The sequence below is a fragment of the Neolamprologus brichardi genome, chromosome 11 (assembly GCF_056152115.1).
Source record: "Neolamprologus brichardi isolate AB-2024 chromosome 11, ASM5615211v1, whole genome shotgun sequence".
Lineage (NCBI taxonomy): Eukaryota > Metazoa > Chordata > Actinopteri > Cichliformes > Cichlidae > Neolamprologus > Neolamprologus brichardi.
This window is the reverse complement of record NC_142114.1, coordinates 16,584,905-16,605,735: the sequence shown is the minus strand read 5'-3', so window position 1 is coordinate 16,605,735 and position 20,831 is coordinate 16,584,905. Positions and strand designations below refer to the sequence as shown.

The 20,831-nt window shown below is 42.8% G+C and overlaps 1 protein-coding gene across 2 annotated transcripts in view; it reads right to left on the bottom strand.

The window, feature by feature from the left end:
• Positions 1-15,198: 15,198 nt before the first annotated feature.
• tars2 (threonyl-tRNA synthetase 2, mitochondrial) overlaps positions 15,199-20,831 on the bottom strand; it is a 14,243-nt gene continuing 8,610 nt past the window's right edge. For both annotated transcript variants that reach the window (XM_006804847.3, XM_006804846.3), the window contains exons 8-18: positions 20,674-20,820; positions 20,493-20,591; positions 19,613-19,782; positions 19,372-19,534; positions 18,767-18,904; positions 18,264-18,341; positions 16,641-16,741; positions 16,001-16,102; positions 15,826-15,898; positions 15,566-15,680; positions 15,199-15,462 (exon numbers count right to left, since the gene is read on the bottom strand). In XM_006804847.3, the coding sequence (XP_006804910.2) occupies positions 15,320-15,462; positions 15,566-15,680; positions 15,826-15,898; positions 16,001-16,102; positions 16,641-16,741; positions 18,264-18,341; positions 18,767-18,904; positions 19,372-19,534; positions 19,613-19,782; positions 20,493-20,591; positions 20,674-20,820 (1,329 nt within the window). In that variant the 3' untranslated portion in view covers positions 15,199-15,319. The remainder of the gene's footprint in view (positions 15,463-15,565; positions 15,681-15,825; positions 15,899-16,000; positions 16,103-16,640; positions 16,742-18,263; positions 18,342-18,766; positions 18,905-19,371; positions 19,535-19,612; positions 19,783-20,492; positions 20,592-20,673; positions 20,821-20,831) is intronic.

Genomic DNA, 20,831 nt, shown 5'->3' with positions numbered 1-20,831 from the left:
GAACACATGCGTTGGTATGGAAGGTTGCTTCTATGACTGAAATAAAAAAAAATCCACTTCCTGATTGGTGAAGCAAAGTCAAAATTTTGAGTTATTTCAAAATTTTGAGGAATTTTCTCTAAAGCTTGAGTTGAAATTTTTGACACAACAACCCAGAATTTTGAGTTATGGACAGAAAAAGTTGCATTTTTCTGTTTTGTTTTTTCAGCGGAGGAAACAAACTTCCACACATTGGCACAAATTTTGGTAGATGCATCAGGGTTGCCGAAAGATAAACAATGACTTTGGGAATCCCCTGACTATTCCTGTGTTTAAAAATGTCTGCCGCTCCAATATTTTTACACAAGTTTTGCCAGAACAAATTTCTCTAGGTGTCACATAAATGAAGATTATGATGAAGATCATCATGCTTGTGTAATGTGTAATGTAGTATTTGGACTTTGTGAACTTAGCCCAATATATCCTCCTGAGAACCAGCCTATTCATTTATGTCCTCTGTAACGGACATTTTTTTTTGATCTGTCTTTTGACTTATTTGAGGTACTAAGTCCAAATACTAAATAGAAGACATCCTGAGCTTTCTACTGATATCTCATGTGTTTCTGTGGCCTCTTTTAGCACCAAGGATGGAGAAAATCACAAAAAAAGATTCTTTTTTCCTCGGTTCTCAGGAAAAACAACGATGTTTTGAACTGACAGTTAAACAGAACGTTGAGGTTTTGGGTAACCTGTAAGCTCTTTCTCTGCTCTGGTTTGCAAACATGTCTACACGTAACTTTGCAGAAGTATTGCCTCAGCCTTAGTCTTCTATAGTTCACACTGGAGTGAGTGTGCACGTCAATAGTTCAACATGATCTGCACATATAAAAAAACTGGGGTTGCATCAGCAGCAAACATGAAAGCAAACAAAGAGCGAAAGCTATGAAAGTTTAATTTGAAAAAGGCTTTTCGTTTCTTGATCTCTCCGCTGCAGTCGGCTGGAGCACATATGAGCATCACATGAAAGCGTGTTGGCACGTACCGTTGCGAATACCTTCACACGATGCCCGTGCATGTTTGCACACTCTCAGATGAGGCAGCACGTTCTAGGCTCAAGGCAGAAGCATGCAGTTGAACATTTGAACATACAGCAAAGGCAGGTGTTGAAACCCAAAGTAGCTTTAAAGTGAGACAGAGAGAGCTTCACGGGCAGTTGAGAAGGGGAGGGGGCCTGACCTAACAGTACCGAAAGCCTGAGAAGCCTGGAGAGAGAAGAGAGAGGGAGAGGGAGAGAGAAAATGACAGACAGGGACACAAAGGGGGTGAAAAGAAAAGCAGCAGCAGAAAAGACATGAAAGGGAATGTGAGAGAAAGAGGTAATGGCAGATTAGACGGGAACTGAGCAAGTGTAAAGGAGACTGAAAGAGAAAGAAAGCAGGAAGGGGGAGTGATTTGTCTGGCTCAGATGGAGTCAATATTTGCTCCATTCCACCAATCCTGTGCCAGTCTGGATCAAAGCGGGGCGTGTGTGCTCTGAAAAGGGCGCAAAGAGCCAGAGGAGAAAAATCGACTGACATCTTTACAGTCTACTTTGGATGATGCTGAGAGAGCCACGAGAGATACTATTTCACTAAAAGTATTTCAGCTTGAAATTGACTTCTGAGAAACTGCAAGCACAGCTCCTCAGTACACCTCAAAGAGGAAGACTTTATTGCCAAGGCAGTGAAGAGGAGGCAGTGAGGTGGGGGTGTACGGTAGAGAGGGAAATAAGGGCGTCTATGGGAGGAGCGCTCTAATGACGATTTCCAGGGGTCGCTGGCGAGACAAGCACACGAGGGGGAGAGGTCAGCTCAGTCGGGGCCTAATTGGCTGACGAAACTGCTGAAATAACCTTGTTCCAATTATTCAAACAAAGAGCAATTGTTGCTCATTCAGAGAAGCCACTGGGCCACCTACAGTATATACGCATAATCACAACAAACAGCACGATTCATGGTATGTGTCAGGAGGCCCGTATGGTACAGCTCGGGCATGTTGGGGTCAGAAGACACAGAGAATAAGTAGTATAAGGGTAATAAGGTCTTCTATGTGTTTACGGTCGATTGGTTAAAGAATGAATCACAGCCTGTGCGTCAATTAACTGCTGCTGCTGCTGATGAATTCCTGTATTGTTCTTTTATGGAGATTTGGAGCACTGATGAGAGACCCTGCTCACATCAGATGAGAATAATGTTCGGTCGCTGCTGTATATTTAAAGGACAAAAGTTAACTCACTTTGCTGGTCTGTAAGGACGAGCTGCTGCACTCACGCTTTGAATTCACTCAGCTGGGACGCTTCTGGAAACTTAAAACCGACTATTTTGGAATTGCTGCTGTTTGAGAACTTGATAGGCTCTGTTCGCTGCCCGGGTTCTCGTCTTATCAATCATTCCCTGTCCTTACATGATTTGTCACGCCTGATCACATGACTCTTTTCCAAAAGAAAACATGCCTCAGACTTGGCAGTGGTTAATTCAAAAGGTTTCACTGACGTTGTCTGTGCCAGCGATTCCCAGACAAGAGCACTTTACATGAAAAGATTCGCTTAACTGATTTAAAAAAACCAAACTAGGAATTACAGTTTCTTCAGATTCAGAAAAAAGGGAAGTATAACAAGTTGTTTCAGAGGACATAAAGATGTTCCATCCATCCATCCATCCATCTTCTTCTGCTTATCGAATTTGGGGTCACGGGGGGCGAGGAGACTATCTCAGCTACATAGACCGAGAGGTGGGGTACACCCTGGACAGGTCACCACTCTGTCAAAGGCTAACACAGAGACAGACAACCATTCATGCTCACAATCACACCTTCACTCAGTTTAGTCACCTATAAACCTAACCCCATGAATGTTATTGAGAGGAAGCTGAACTACGTGGGAAGGCTCAAGGATGTTGATTGTCAGGAATCAAACATTTTTCACAAACAAAAGTATAAAAATAACAAGATACACAAAGCTGCTAACAAAATCCAGAAAACTAGACTAAAGTCAAGGAAATAACCTCACAGAGGCACATGAAAAAAAGGAAAAGCGGGGCATGTACATTCTGGGGAGGTTAGCAAACAGCCCTGTGCATACAGTACACTGACAGGACTTTATACTAACACACAAACACACACAGGAGTGACTCAGGAGGAGAAACAGGAGGGGAGAAGGCAAAGGTGAAAGCAATTAAACACAAAGGAGTCTGATAAGTGTAGGGGAGAAAATCCCTTTGGAGGAAGGAAAATGCAGGAAGTGAAACTATAACGGTGCAGAGAACCAACCTTCAAAGTAAAACAGGAAGGGACAAAGTGACACTGAGATCATAGGTTTACACTTACTTACTTCCAGACTCACAACAAAACCAGCAAATTTAACAGACCAAAACAGCTCAAATACAACACAACAACCTCATATCAACCATTTAGATCAGCGGTGTCAAAAATAAGGTCCAGGGTCTAGAATACACTTAACAGTTTTGGAAAATGTGGAGGAGGGCACAGATTTTAAACTTTTAACTGGATTTTCATAGGTTTTATGGTTCTTTTTTGGATTTTTGGATGCATCTTGGACACATCATCAGTGATGTCATCGGGTCTGGGGTCATTGGGCGTTTCAACATCAGACACCCTTGGCCAGGCGACCCAGTCAGGGGGACCTTGATGTCTTTTCTGCTGCATGTGTGGTGTTCTTGATGGCTCTAAGGTTTTGGAAATTTCTACATGTCTCTATCAGTGTCACGTAGAGAGGCTGGCCTGCAAAGCGTCTGGATAACGCTGGGTCTTCCCTGGTTCAGCAATCAGCCATAAGCCCCCCATACCTCGCCTTCTTGCTCTTAAAAGCCTCCTCTAGAGGCCTTCCTGGGGGGACAGTCAATTCCAGAAGGACCACTTGTCCTGTAATTTCTGACACCAGGACCATGTCGAACCTGAGTGAGGTCTCTGTGATGGTGTCTGGGAATTTGAGCTGCTTCCCAAGGTCAGCCTTCAGCTGCCAATTCCATGCTGTTGCCAGGAGCCGACCTATATACTGCCGAGGCTTTTGCCCAGCCTTGACAAAGGTGATGGTTTGTAGGATGTCTTGTAGGTTGTTGCTGCCTGCTGTGAGCTATACCCGTGCTGATGACATCTGCTGTCACTCTCAGCACCTGGTCATGGAGCCAGTGACAGCAGCCTTCTCCCAGTGCTATAGGGCAAGAGCTTAGAATATGCTCCAGAGACCCCTTCTCCGGTACAGTGGGTGCAGATCGGATTGATGGGAAGAAAATTGTAGACTGACTGAATCAGGAAACTTATCTGGTGGGGATCAAATCATATCCAGGTCCAACATCTATTTCCATGGTATCCATGCTCCTTGACACCGTATCCCTAATGACCTGCAATAGTGGCCTTCTTCAACCCCTACACGAACCTCTTCTTGGAGAAGCTGGCATCCTTCTTTCCCTTGGGCCTTGCTATAAAGAGGCCAAGGAAAGTTTCTAAACCCTGCTCACTCTGATGCCACTTTTACCACCGGCTCGCTGTGCTCCAGCCAGAATTAGGCCTCACATGCCTTCCACTTTCTCCATGTTCTGACCTCGATGCCTGCTGCAGAGACTTTATTGTAGCTGGTGTTGCTGGAGTTCCTGTACAAAATCACTCACTTGGCCCGGGTGACCATGAATTCTGATGGCTGAAAGAGGGAGTTGCTGCTTGTTCTTGCTGCTATAAAGTCCAATACTGCTGAGACTTCAGGGTAGTTACAACCAACAGTGCAGGTAGTGGCTAATCCTTCTGAGTGGAGCCTCATAGACCTGCTGTGGTCAGACAAGTTGAGGCAAGATGCCATACAGGTAAATTTTAAACTTATCCTGCTAAGGGCCAGTTGCCCAGCTCACTGTTGGTCACTTGGAAAGCTGCAGTGTCCTTCAGGGTGCTATCAAACATCCTGCCAAGGTTCTTGACAGGCTTCTCTGTGACTGATGGAATCGGGATGCCTCCCACACTAAAGCAGAACTTGTCAGTCACCTTCCCCTTCCTCATTACTAATGCTCTAGGCTTGGCAGGCTTGAAATCCATCTGTGACCAGTTGATGAGTTCTTCGAGTCCTTGGAGCATCCACCTACCCCCGGTGACCTGGTGAGGTCATCCATAAATGCTCTTATAGGGGGCTTTACAACTCTTTTCTACAGATATATGCCTCCCTCATGGCTATTCATACTACACATAAGGCTCAATTAAGTGCACATGTGACTGAAACATTCAGGTTCTCCCTTCAAATACTGCTTGAATGCAAACTTTATTAAAATGACCTAAATACTGACTGTTCCACTGTAAGAAATTACTATTTAAAGTGTATATTTTGTTAAATCTAATTGAATTAACCCATTCCAAAGCCTTGTGTCAGTTAAGGGACCTTGACATTTGTAGGAAGCACACCCTGTGTAAGTGGAGTTCAAAAATACATCAACATAGATTTAGAGTCTACAGTGATGCTCTGTGAGGCAGTGTTTCAAGCTCACTGCTAAAGTCAAACGTGCCTATATGCCAAAATTCTGGGTGCAGTTTGCAGGAGTGGATGGAGTTATTCCCCCTTCACCCTACCCTCCAACTGGTTTTGATATCTGTGCCTCTGCTAAATTATTTTTATCCCTGATGGGGATAAAACTGATCTTACACTGCTGCTAGCGTGTTACTGACCATTTCTGTTTGGCACATCAACATATATATGTGCAAATCTACATGTATAGACTAAAGGTCTGAAACAGGTTCTTAGTCAAGATAGTTAAAAAAGGTACTGACTTATGACTTCTGTTTTTAAACCTCAAGTTTGATGTTTTGGTCAATATAAGTATCTTTAAATAAAACCAAGCTATAGAAACTAAAGGTGTTGTGTACCAGGCTGTAAACACTGTTATTTCTGCTGTAGATTTGTGCATTTTAATATCAGAGTGACTCGCTTTTGGAGCCAACCTCAACTCATAGTGAAGTGGTGGCAGTTATCAAGTGCATTCACTTGACATCCTGGGAGGCCACTGGACTATTATATATGTGCGTTAACAAGCAGTTGAACAGGTGAACCTAATGAAGTGTATTTTGTACTGCCATCTATATTGATTTATATCATGTCTTCTATGCATTTAATGCTTTTCACATTATTTTAATTTTGCATAGAATTTCAAATAAGACCAACTTAACCTAGTGCTGCAAAGAAATGCACCAGTGCCCCAGCCAAACTGTGATGCCGAGGGGCCCAGAGCTCTACACAACAGAGTCGCAACACTGGTTAATAATGCTGGGCTGTGAAGGAGGCCCCCAACATCTGAGCTGATACTGTGTCTGAATAATGGACATTCCCACTGAAATTTGCATTTAACTGAATTACCACACAGCAAAATGATACAAGGTGAATGTGGGGCCCTGGAGGAGCTGAGAGCCTTGTCTGAATTATATTCCAACCTCAGCAGAAACTCTAATATTATCTGAGGCCTGAGCACGACGGGAAACCATCTAGTCATTAGACGCTGTGTAGGATTAAAGAAGATATGTCAGAGGATTTTCTTTTTCTTGCACATACATTTTGCCAACTGTGCAACTTGTCGGTTTCACAATTCAGTTTTTTCACAGTGTGTGCAAAGAGCATGTTTTTTTGTGGACTTTGGGGGGTCTGGTTGTTTTGTTATTCTTTAGAAGGTGGCTGAAATGCTTTTTTTCAGTCGACTAGAAAGAAAAAGACACACAAAGAGGAGGTTAAGCTCGTTTGATATGACCACACACACACACACACACACACACACACACACACCCTCTCTAATAAACTTACGCAAGTGTAAAATGATTAAAACAAATAATCATGACACACTCAGAAACAGTTATGAAATAGCTGAATAAACCTTTGCATCATTTAAAGCATGCCCGAAACCACATCTATGCCAAAGACTTGGCAGCGCACCCTCCCCTCCCTTAGACCCGTATGAACCGACTGGTCCGTCTCCCTTTCCCTCGGGAGGTTTGAATTACCTCCTGAAAACAACCTGGGGTCAAAGTCCGAGGTCAGCCTCTCCTCAGCTTACTCCTCCAAGGCTGCACCGGTCTCTGCACAGTGTACTGAGATGTTTATTCAGTGTGCACTGAAGACGACCGGTATATAACAAATGAACTCTGGTGGACTGGATTTCTGAATGAATACACTTTGCACTGCACCTTCAGTTTACAGTGCAGGGCTCCGAATCGATTCTAAGACAAATGTTATCTTAAATAACGTCTGGATTGCAAATAATATAATATTTATTCTGTAACTGGTGATAAATGGCCTGGGATTATCACTTTAATTTCCTCCACATCCTAAACGCCTTTTTTGGTTACATAAACAAAAGTAAATCAACTGGATTGTTAGTTTTAAATGGTTATCATGCATCTTGGAAGTCTCTCGGTGCAGATTCACGGCACACCCTGAGGTTTTCTGTCAGCTTTTCTTTTTTACTGCCTCTTGATTTCTAAAGTCTGCTTTGGTTCAACAACGAAAAGACAACACAAGCACCAGTAATGGGATATTAGAGCATGGGCGTCTTCTGCATGAGTTGGCTCAAAGTCATGCAAGAAAACTCAAAACTGGTGCTTGCTTCAAGAGCCTTTCCACTTCAGCTTTCCTAATAAAACTTTTCTACAGTGACTTGTTGAGAGGGGAGAATGTCAGCTGTAAATATTTGCACGTTCCCAGGGGATTAATTTATTCTCCTTGCTTACTAAACGGTCCTGAGAGTCAACATGACCTCTGACCTTCCCTTGAACCCTAAAACTCCTCCCTCTTGAGAGCGAGTCGACAGGTTGGCTAGAACAATAAACCAAAATGCCTCTTCCACACAGAGTCTCTTGACTGATGAAAGAGCTTCTTTCTCTGGCCTCTGTCTGCTCTCTCTCTCTCTAGGTATCCCGCTCCAATGAGAAGCAGGATAGGAAATCAGGTCAGCAGTGTGCTGAGCATAGCAGGAATACTTTGGAGCAGTCCGAGGCCAGCCCGAGACTGTACGCCACTGTGCCGAGCTGCGAGCTATCTGTTTGTCTTTGCGAGTGTGACTTCCGCAGCTTGGCACAATTTGTCGGCTCGGTGCGAGTGTGTACATGCTGGAGCATCCATTACTTTGAAATTAGTCTAAAGCCAAGTGCAAGGGCACGTTTGAATCAAAGGCGAGAACAGCACACTGGCGGATTAGAGTGGAGCCCGGCTGACGGGTGGAGAGAGCAGCCAGCTCAAATAAGGATACCCAAAAACTCTTTGAGTGTAAACTAAGAGATGGCTCTTAGCTGAACAGAGTTACTAGACGCAGAAGAATTACTGGAAATGGAGATGGAGAGAAGAGAGAGCAGCCTGGGTGGGCTGAGGTTTTGGGGTATCCAGTCAGAAGCAGAAAGCTTTCTGACAGTTTTATTCCGCTGTCCTATTAAGAAGTAACTTTTCTTTTTTATTTGATTGTTACTCGGCAGCGCACACAAGAAAACGAATCCCCTCCCCACCCGAGTGCACGATCTAGTGATGATTTGCTTGCACTAATACTGCAGTGCCGTTATATGTTTTTTCCGATCGGCACACCTGTTGAACAGAGTAAACAGTACTAATGATCTAGGGATATTCCCTCAGGTGGTAATTTACAAGCCCCTATCCAAACATTAACATGACTCAAAGGCATGGGAGCATGCACGTGCACAGACGACGTGCAGTACTGAAGTGTGGAAATTGGAGGGAGTGGGAGTTTACTGCAGGTTAAAGACTCTAATGTGTCTAATGTGGGAATGTGTGTTAGAAGAAGTGGTTGGTCGAGGGTCTCGACCGCTGGGCTCCTGTCACCGTTTGGCTGTGAGCCTCACAGACCTCCTGTCATTGTTTTCAGTGGCTTCACTTTCTAAGAATGCTCCGGCAGTTCTCATATTTGTCTCCCTTTGCTTGCACACACTCTTTATTTCTTACCACTATCTAAAACCCACACTAACATGAAATGCATGAACACAGGCTGCTTGCACACACACACACACACACACACACACACACACACACACACACACACACACACACACACACACACACACACACACCCACACACAGGTTATTTATAACAGGGTGGAAGGGAAAGGCAGCGCGGCCTTGCAGGGCCTATTTTGGGAGGTTGAGCCCTTCAATCACTCAGGCTGACAGCTTCTCAGTGATACCAGGAGAACAATACAGAGCAGAGCAGCTTGTTTATCTTCCTCGAGCCGTCCAGTTAGACTCTGCCTCCATGCCTGGGTCACTGCCTCTCAGCCTGCCTGCCTCCCACCAGGAAAACGGGACTTCCAGGACAACGGCGATCTCCAAATCTGACATTTCTCAACCACAAAGTGATTTTCCATTATTACCTCCCCCAGCCCGGATGTTTACAATGGCTTCCAAAAAAACCCCCCAAAAAAAACCCCCCCAAAACAAACATCTTTAAGTATTATTTAATAAAAGCTTAACGCAAAAACTAAACTAAATCTGCTTTTGGATCATATTGATCCAGCATTAGAGCTCCTGCAGATTAACTACCTTAGTGACCAAATTATGACCGTCGTCATTTCTCAGATGTGAGGATTGTCCTTGTCAGAAATGATTTCAAGTGATTCTCTTTGAGATTTTAGTCCAAAGATGTCATCTTGGGTTCTGGGAAACTATGTGAAGCATATTTTTTAATGTCGTTAGAGACAGATTCAAACGTTATTAAATCTTGATCAGACTTTAAATCGGTGAGAAAGAAGTCCACGTTATGTGACCTTACATCCAAACCCTGTTACTTATTTTAAGAAGATGGAGAAAAATGAAACAACTTTGAGTAGATGAATTAGATATGGACTGGCATTTAAACAGTGCTTTTCTAGTCTGAGTGAGAACATAAAGGTCTTTACATTACAGCGCTTTCTTCTGGGAATTTTAGGATCTTTATCCAGCTCGGATCCACAGATACGGCCAAATCAGAGTCACCCATGAGCCTAACATGCGTGTCTTTAGACTCTGGAACAGATGGACAGTTCTTTATGACTTTCCCATTGGGCTTATTCCAACATTAAAATGCTGAAGATATCCGTTCATGTCATTATGAATGGATTCTCTTCACTCTCCTTCCAAAGCAAAAAGCTTTTCCGCAGCAGCCTTACTTGTGGTAAGTCTCTCTAGCTAAAAATAATTTCCTGTGAACTCTGTTCGACTCCACCAGTTGAATGAAGGATTGCTTTGTGTGTGTGTGAGAGCAGAGATAGTAATGATGGAGGATGGGCACAGTGGGGACGTGAGGAGTGCAACAGGAGGCTGATATAGTTATCTGGTAAAGATTAGAGCGGTGTTTACTGGAGTTAATGGCCTGTGTCATCACTACGCAACTACTGTGCAATGTTGGCCGGTGGCTGTGCCGTCTGGGTCGCATTTATCGCCCCATTTTGGACAAAGCCTCCAGCAAAGAGAGCCCAGCCTTACAATAGACCTATAATCAACGTGATGAATACTGCAGGACATCTAGGATCGCAACTGTTTGAGTCACATTCGGACTATTCAGAGGTCTCATCAGTCTGACAAGTACAAAGATGTTCAGTTTTCTGTTATAAAAGGCAAAGGGACTTTTACAACTTCGGTTCAAAACCTGTGAATCAAGAATCCAATAAAGCTGATTTTCTAATAAATGACTAACACAGTGTAGTGTCTCTGTGTAGCTGTCTGCTTTAAAAACAAACCAGACGCAAACGAATTAAAACCCAAACGTCCTCTAATGTTAACTGTTATCATTAATCAACTATTCATTCCATGTTATCAGACATTGTTTCAGCTGTATATCATGTCTGTGATATAATAACTGAGATTCAGGAGACAAATATGTTTGATAAATCCTGTAAAAGCACAGATTGAGTTTGTGAGTACATTTAGATCCGATTTAGGTAAAAATGGTATCTGCTGTATTGTAAGGCCGTCTGGTTCTCCGCTACAAGCAGCTACCATAATCATCTAAGAGGCTGATAAGTACAGACTCCTTCTTTTTTTATCTCTTTTATGACTCAATATTTTTTTTAACTATGTATAATACTGAGTTTGTTGGTTTTCTATTCTTAAACAAAAAGAGAACAAAACAAACCCCTAACATTTATCACATGTGTTATATCGATTATTCAGAGGACCAGGTACACATTGCTTCTGTTTAACCATTAGCTACACTTGCAGCATTGCTAATAAGGTTTCCAGTCGATTCACCCAGGGGATGAATCTAAGTGACTTTGTTCCCTGACCTTCCTACAGGCACCAGCAGTAAATTATTTTTTAGCATCAATGTAAAATGCAGTCATGCAAAAAAAAAAGTTTTCACAGGACTCTATGCAGCCCCGGGAAACTGCAAGAGTAAAGTGCACCCTTAGTGCAGAGGGTAAGTAGCAGCCAAGTGCTGCTAATCAACTGATCATCAGCATGCGTGAGCAGCTCTATAAAAGCTGGTATTTTGGCAGGTTGAAGCATTCAGGTTTGTGGAAACACAATAAAACAATCCAGGAGCGGATGTCCCAACAAATTCCTCTCAAGGTCAGACCATGCGATGGTCAGAAGCTACTTTTGGCTGCTCCCTTCCCACAAAGGGTCACCACAGTGGATAACTCTGAATTTTACACTGGATACTCATCAATGGTGACCTTTTGCTTGCTAGGCAAATGTTCAAACTATGGAGCCAGTGCAAGAAACCCAAAAACCTACGTGTCAGACGCTCAGTTAGCATGTTTAATGTTAGCGTTCACGACCGTACAATTAGATAAAGACTGAACAAACATGGCTTGTTTGGAAAGGTTTCCAGGAAAAGGTCTCGTCTCAGCACGACTTAGAGTTACAAAGCTACATCTGAAGAAAACATATCAGCAAAAACACATCATACCAGCTGTCAAGCACGGTGGTGGAGGGTGATGATGGTATGGTCGACCATGAACTCCTCCATATACCAAATTATTCTAGAGCCATACGTAAAGCCATCTGTCCAACAGCTAAAGCTAAAAACTGGGTCACGCAGCAGGACAGTGGCCCCAAGCACAACAGAATGCCTTAAAAATGAAAAGTACTGCAATGACCCAGTCAAAGTTTATTGCTCCTAAAACTGGTTCCAAGAGTTGTTGGGGTGCACAGTCCTGTGAAAACTTTGCCTTTCACATGACTCCGTTTCTCCACTTACTAGTTGGGCAAAAAGTTTGTGGGACAATGAAAGACTTTAAATTTGGCTATATGTAACGTAATAAATAGACACCATTGACATTTACTTTTTTATAATTCAACATTCCCAACTTCTCACAAGCATACAGTACCAGCCAAAGGTTTTGCCAGTCACCTATTCTGACTCACTGCAAATGGAAGTTAAGCTTTCTTATTATTGTCTTATGTCTTTGTATTTCTCTTTAAGCCATTAGCTGTTATTTCAGCTGCTGCTCTGTCTGATAATCATTTTTGGGTCTCAGCAGGGATGCATCCACAGCTCAGCACAGCTCTCTTTCAGCCACAGGTTTCTTATGAGACATGTTTACTTTTTAAAATAACAACCGGCAGAGATGTGTGACAAGAAGTAGGTGCAGCTCCGTAGAGCTGTCAGTGCGGCTGTCATTTTTCAAGGCTGTTAGCACAGCAATGGATATTTCCTTCACCTCCATTGTATTAGAAAGGCCACAGATCTCAGATTTATATCTCAGCAATAAAAAAAGAAGAAGCAAAAATAACTAACTGGCAAAAAATGTGTGTTTAATGGTGTTTCTATGCAGTCTAATGGGATAAACGTTCCCATTAGAATCATTCTCTGTTGGGGTCACAGCAGCTCAGGTGGTAGAGCGGGTGGTCTATCATTCAGGAGGTCGGTAAATTGAATCCCAGCTTCTCCAGCCTGTCATACTGAACCCTAAGGTGTCACCGGTGCATCCATCTGTGTGTGAATGTCCCTGCATGAGTGAGACTTGTGGTAAAAAGTGTCTTGTGTGCTCCAATAATGCTCTATGTAAGTACCAGCTAATTTACTATTTGATGCTCAAATTACCTGCCTATGTTTGCGCTCTCGCTTCTAGTCAGATCTGCGCTTCAATTAAATGTACTTTCAAACCAGCTCCAGCAGAGAGCTTTTACAAATTTGCCCCAGCTTCCCTCTCTGCGGCCCACTAAGCGATGTCGGGAGGACCTGAACACGGTCACTCTACCTGTCTCACAGTGTGCTTTGTTGAAGCGGTTGCTTTTGTCCAGTCAACTCAGATTATTCTCTCGGGGCTCACACCTCCCACTCTCCCTCTGTGTCACTGTTGTGACTGATGTCTTTTCCATCCTGCTGCCCTCTCTCAATTAAAAAGGAAAAAACCTCCAATTCCTTTGACCTTTACCTTGACTTGGCTGTTTCCACTAAACACACATGAAAACACACAGCCCTGACACGGCTGCTCTCTCTCCTATTTTAGTCAAATCTCCCTCTGTGTCCTCCCTTTCTTCCAGTCTTTTAAAGGTATGCCCGGATTTCTGCTCAGATAGCACCGCGCACACTTATATAAGCAGGAGGTTTGCACGTTTGATGGCTTATAGGGAACAAATTGCATTGGTAGCTGAGTAATGCCACAGCAGTATAATCTCTTCAGTTCAGTTCCTCCTTCCCCAAGGGACCGCTACCCTAGCCTTTACAACAGGTAGCTCCACCCAAGTGACTGACCCTTGAAGTCTAAACCTGGATAATCTCCATAAGAAACTATATAAAGAACATTTTAAGCATCCTGTAGAAGAAAAAGTAAGATTTGAAGAGTCTTGGGTTTCATCTGTACTTCTAAACTCATGGATGGGACACTGAATTTTAGCTTATGGCCTTTATCAGTATACCAGTTAATTTTAAAACTCATTTAGCTTTTCTAGACTCAACCCTGCTCTCATTACATTAAACTAGGCGAGGGCTTTTATTGTGGAAAGGTGTATAATTTATGTTTCTTTATGGGGTTTCCCCACTTTTCCAGGACTGTGTGCCAGTGGAGGCTCTTAACAGGTTGGTTCTTTTCCACTGTTTCCATTATTAGGCACTCTCATTCCTACTGCTTTTGTTGGACTTTCAGTTTTTCTCTGTTGTTTGCAGATGGCTTATGAGTCACTTATAGCAGGAAGTGGGCTGTGACCTCGTTATCCATCATTGTTCCAAGACTTTTAAATAGATATGATATATCAAATGCAAATTGTTAATTATAGCATGTATTATTATTATCATTGTATTATTAATGAATGTGATATAGAGTAAAACCTTTTTGGGTAGAAAACAGAGAAAAGATGGAAATGTAGCTCTAGTGAAATTCATTCATCATCCACTTTGTTAGAGAAAATATCCAGTGAGCAAAATGCTTTTTTGACGTCAGAGAATGGCCAGACTCCTTTGAGCTGATAGTAAGGAAATATGACACATCATTTCATAAAGCTCATATCTCAAACTGGTGTCTTGAACATGACATTGAGTTTAATGTGTGCAAATGGACTCCGCAGTCAACAGATCGCAATCCAGTACAGCACCTTTGGGATGCAGTGGAACAGGAGATACACATCATGGATGTGCAGCCAACAAACCTGCATCACATGTGATATGATCACGTCAACATGGACCAAAATCTCACATTTTGAATCTGTCATGAGGAATTAAAGCAGTTCTGAAAAGCAAAAGTGGGGGTGGTGCAGGTACACATGTGTACCTTATCAAGTTTATTACTGTAAGTTTGTATTAAAAATGCTTAAAAAGAGCCAAAAACTGTAACACAAGTATAAAATTAAAAGGTTTCACTTTTTTATGTGACATATTTTAAGTGTGTTAATTTCTTGGTTACTAGTGATTATACTGCAAACGGTTGTGTGTCCATGAGGATACAACCTACTATAACTCACACATTTTTGTGTAAACAGCGTTGGATAGCACTGCCAGAGACAGGACTGAGTGTAACTTTTCACATTTCCTTTGTGTTATGTTTCCTCTCAAAAGGCTGACAAAAGGTTGGAGCAGAAACCACAAAGGGTTCTCCTATGGGAGCAGGTGGTAGGACTCTGTGCTTATATTTGGCACCATTATTTCTAATAGTGTGGCGATCCTTAAATAGCCTTAAATCTCTCTCTCTCCAGTCTCTTTTTTGCAGGACTTTGCAGGACAGTTTAATCAGCAAATTCCATTAAAGGACAAAATCAGCAATGAGTGCAGAACATAAACATCAGTGTTTTATACTTTTATTCCAACTTTAACCAGCCGCTTCTTCAGACAAAGCCAAAGTGTAACAGGCTGAACATGTAAAACAAACATTTCATCAGTGAGTCATTATTTCCAGGACATCATCAAAACTCATCGAGGTTGCTTCTGGTGTCCCGTAGCTTTGTGAGGGACATCAGCACCTCCTCTGTCGGCCTCCTGCCCAGCTGTTTACCCCCTCTGCTCCTCACGTTCACTGTTCCACTCTCACGCTCCTTATCACCCACCACTGCACAGAAACACACACAAAAGACTGTCAAATATGTCAACAGTACTGAAAAACAGTCGCAGTCTTTAGTATTTTAAGTAGCCTCTTAGTTATTCATCTTTACCAAATATGTAGTTATACTGGGCGAGCTGAGCAGAGCGGATCTTCTTATTTAAGGTGGCTCCCTCATCGTCATTCAGATCTGCCATAAAGCCAGCTTCATGGAACTGCTGGACCACCTTAACAGGAGAGAGACAGGGATTCATTCTTTTAAGACTGTATCTGTAATCTACCTCTTATATTAAAGAACAAATTAATCATGGCAGGATGAAAGTTCACTTTGTCTGCTTATGCACCCGAAGCAAATTTCCATCAGACACTGACCTGCCTGCCGTACGACTCATTGTTGCCCCCCACAGGAATAACTGCGACCTGAGCTGGAGACAGCCACAGAGGCCTGGGTGAAGCACAGAGGGGGGTGACAGGTTAGCGTACAGCTACAGGACAATAATCCCACTAACGGGGTATATTCAGATTTTGTGCATTATCATCTTCTCACCATTTCCCTCCAAAGTTTTCAGCCAGTATGGCCATCATCCTCTCCAGCGATCCCAGCACTGCTCTGTGGATCATTACTGGTCTGTGCCACTGTCCGTCTCGTCTAAGAGAAAGGTTACAAAAAAAAGAGATCAGGAGGTGGTGCAGCGTGGCAAAGCTACAGACACAAATACTCTTCTTGACGGTATTGTGAACATTACATTATACTGAAGTGAAGTAGCTGAGTGGAAGTAAATATGCAGATCTCTGTTGCTTATTTCTAACCTACTTTTCCTATAAACTGTTCTACAATGGGACACTAATCTATTGTTGAACATATAATCTAATCAGATTATAATCAAAAACACTTCAGTAGATGTGGATCAAAAGAAGTAAGGCAGACTAGTTGAAGGCAAACAGAAAATTCGACACACTTGAGCTGATAAATCCAATAAAGGGCTAATGTTTCATCATCAAATTAGCTCCCAAAGTTAGACTTGTGCCATCTTATCCTGAGTAATTACTGGATATATATATACACAAGGATGCATTCTGAACAAAAAGAAGTGGCCAACTGTAAAGGAGTAGTGGTTTAAATCAATGCAGATGCAGGAATGTTAAAGAGATTGAATGCCAACTACTGAAATTTATGAGTGCCTCACCCGACGTACTGAAGGTCAAATCTGATTGGCAGCTGGAAGTCCAGCTGGATTGTGGCACACTGGTGCTGTCTGCCAATAGCATCTTTGATCAGGATGTCAATCTGATGAAATATGAAGGCGTGTGTTATTACCGGGCTTCACTTTTCCCTTCCAGTTTAGTGCTCTGAGACAAAGTACCTTTTTGTGCACTGAATCATTAGAAATGGGTTTCTGAGAGAAGCTGATTAGCTGCTTAGATTGTGGTTTAAAAATCCTGGATACATGTTTCTTTGTTTCAACGAGCGGTTAAGCTCAACCTGACTTCACCCATCGCCTCCTCTCAATGCTTCCAGATGAGCACGCTGACGTTTATCTGAGGCCGACTTCTTCTTGTAAAGATAAATTAAGTCCCCCAACCCCCACCAAAAAGCAAAGGTCATTGCCGCACTGTCGTTTCAATTTTATTTAAAAATAAACAAAAACAAACAAACAAAAACACACACACACAAAACCTCTAAATATTCTGTGACCTACAATAATTCGTGTCTGTAGTTTCTCTGTGCTGAGCCGAAGCCGAACAAAGATGTCTTAATCTGCGTTGCAACATAAATAAATCCCCTTTAGAGGAATTAAAATCATTAAATCTAATTTTATTATTGTCAAAACTTGAGAAATGCACTTGTTTGTTGTTCTCCCAAGATTTCAGAGATAATGAAGAGAAAATGTAAGCTTGGCTCTGTATCAAATGGAAAAACGATCTACCTGCCAGCACCTCTAAGCTGATGAACACATTGTTACAGGCTTGTGAGAAACAAAGGAACTAAAGGATATTGTTACAGAGGACTCTGATTTATTCAGAACTTTGCAAACCTAAGCATTGTTTTTTTGTTCTTTTTAGATAGAAGAGGCTTTCTAAACAAGTCATAACTGTTCAGTCTTTTTATAACTGTACTGTCACAACTTTTAACATTTAATATGCTAACTCAGGACCATAGAGTGAGATGTAGACCTTGGGTTTTTCTGAACGTTGCATGGACTGACCCTGGGGTGAATTTCCTGGGACGTTCACTCCTATTGTGGCCAGACCAGCCAACTGTCAGAATTTCTGCTTTAAAAGAAGTGGCAACACTTTCTGATAATCAGTCAGTCAAGTGCATTTGATTAGCAACAACCCAGCTGTTAGAATTAGTTTTTAGTTGGACTGCATTAGAGTCATGTTTTTTTTTCAGTTTGAGGATACAAGTCAGGCAGTTAAGACTTGGAAGTTGCTATACCTGATAAAGAATTTTCCCACATGGAGACCACCATAATGTACCATTTCTTGGCTTGCTTTAGAGGTGCTGGTAGCTGTCCCAAAAGTAGCTGCTTCCACCATTTCTGAGTCAATATGCTAAGCTAATCAGCTCTCCTGGTAAATCAAATAATCCTATCTTTAATAGTGCTTCAACATAAAAAAACCCCAAACAAACAAAAAGACCCCCCCCCCCAAAAAAAAAAAAAAAACCCAAAACAAAACACACATTCCCTTAAAGTTTTTTACATTAAGGAGGAACAGAGTGACTAAACTGATGTCACGATGCTTTGGTGTAAACAAACAGTGATAAACATTTACTCCATTAAGTGCAAGTCTTCCTTCTCACCGACCTTTGGTCCGTAGAACGCTCCGTCTCCTGGGTTTAATTCCCAGCGTTCACCAAACTGCTGCAGACTCCTCTCTAACTGCTTCTCACACACACACACACACACACACACACACACACACACACAAAGACCACAGTAAGCAAGTAGTTGCATGACAGAATATAAGTACATTAAAGCACATTATGATCGCCATGTCTGTGTTTGAACTGTGCAGGCTCAGAACTGTTATGTTAAATTACACTCAATTGACTCAGCTTAGATTGCTGCTGTGCCCATTTAAAAGGTGCTCGGGGGATTTGGAGATATACATCTACCCAACAGCCTGACGCAAAGCAGCTCTCGACTGGAAAGTACCACTTACATAACTGATAGGTTAAGTGGAAATGCCTCCCCCCTGGCTGCCACTCAAGAGTACACATATATACACACACGTTGACCAGCTGTGTCTGTGTAGGACTGCTTTTAGCACACAAAATGATGGAGAGTGTGTCAACGTGTCTGTTTACCTGCTCAGCAGTGTCCCACTGTTCAGGCTCCCCCAGGCACGGCGTGGGTCGCGTAGACAGCAGGCAGTGAAAGGAAAACCCAAACACTTGATAGACGCTCCTCACAAAGTCCAAACAAGTCACAATCTCTTCTTCCAGCTGGGAAAAAAGAAAGAAAAGTCAGGAAGAGGTCAACATGAGGACATAATAATAACAGAAAAGTGTACACAGCTGAGAGACCAACAAGAACTGAGAGCCTAAAAATCAAACCAAGATCGAATTTCTCAGGCTGACATAGTGGTGATCATCATGTGACCACCGTCTCTGAATTAACAAGGTGCAAACAGAAAGGCTGAAGGAACAGTATCATGGGAAGGCTGCAGGACTCCATGTAGGGGATCAGATTTACTGCAGAGCCACAAAGGCTTACATACGGAGGTGCAAAGTCTGAAAAGGACAAAGACCTTCATTCATCCAGGCTAAAGCTTCCTGGAATGTCTCAGGAGTCATTTACACAGCCCATCTAATCACTGAAATGCGGTTCCACGTGGGTCTCGTTTACAGCGTCTGTCCCACTTAAACATGCCTTGGTTTAGAAACGAGAGATCATCTGCCTGTTTGCGTACCTGTTCAGGTGTGCAAAATATGTGTGCGTCATCCTGGCAGAACCGGCGAACGCGAGTGAGACCTCCCAGAGCGCCGGAGAGCTCGTTACGATGCAGCGCCCCGAAGTCGGCCCATCGCAGAGGGAGCTCTCTCCACGAGCGAACGCGCTGCTCAAACATCAGGCTGAACACAACAAAGGAGAGTCAGTCTCTGCAAAGACACCCGAGCACAGGTAGGTAAGGTGTGTGTGTGTGTGTTCACCAGTGTGCAGGACAGTTCATGGGTTTGAGAGCGTAGGTCTGAGAGTCCTCTGATTTCACAGTGAACATGTTCTTGCTGTAGTGCTCCCAGTGGCCAGAGCGCTCCCATAATGCAGTGCTGTACAGCGTTGGGGTCACGACCTCAGTGAAGCCTCGCCTTCGGTATTCGCACTATGAGAGGTCAGGAAGGAAGGACTTGTGTGACAATGAATGGAGGACAGGGTCAAATGGTCACAGGGTCGAACAGCATAGAGACTTTAGGCTAAAAAGGATGACATCCTGACCACTGACATGAACACATATGACCTCAGCATTACAATCAGCAGCATGTTGATGCGTGTTATTACGTTTAAATGGACAACATTCAATAAATACACACACACTCAATGAACAATTTCCTGCATAAGCGGCATTTTATCATTATATAAAACCAACTAAGGTCACAGTTGGATTTTGAATAATCAAATTAAAGCATGTGGGGCATTTTTTGGTTTTAGTTGCATAAGCGGTGTTGAAAAGGGCCAAAGCTCACTTAACAGGTTTTTTCTGCAAGCAGATAGTGGATTTGAACCGTTATACAGTTATTTCTTGATTTTTGATTAAACAACTTTTGATGTACCACAAACAGGCAAACTAACTAGAGAAAAAATATTTCCTGTGTAATGCTGTGTTCATTCTTTAAAGCCAAAACTAGGCAGTGAGAGGCCCAGGCCAAATATGAGGTTTGATGACATGTTTATCCACGACCCTTTGTTTCCACTCACATAGTCCCTGCGCTATATTCATGCAGTTACTTATCTGTAATGCTTTCTACAGGTGTAACAATGTTGTGATGGTGCAGTTCTAGGGGATTCAAATATAAGCTCAAACAAATAATACACCTTAATGAAGTCTGTGAGTGTGTTGTAGATGTGGGCTCCTTTAGGCAGAAAGAAACAACTTCCTGGACTGACTTCATTGAAGAAGAACAGCTCCTGGTCCTGTGTAAGAACATGAAAAGGTTCTTATTTCACTTTTTAAGATAGCATCATCTTCTGTACCCATGTATGGTTTCTGTCTTACCGTCCCGATGCGTCTGTGGTCCCGCCTCCTCGCTTCCTCCTGCTCCCTCTCCCACTCCTCCTTCTCTTTCTCACCTGGAAAGGCCACACCTAACAGTCGTGTCAAACCGGAGGACTCTGTCTGGTTGGCCAGGGTCACAGAGGACAGCTGGAATGCAG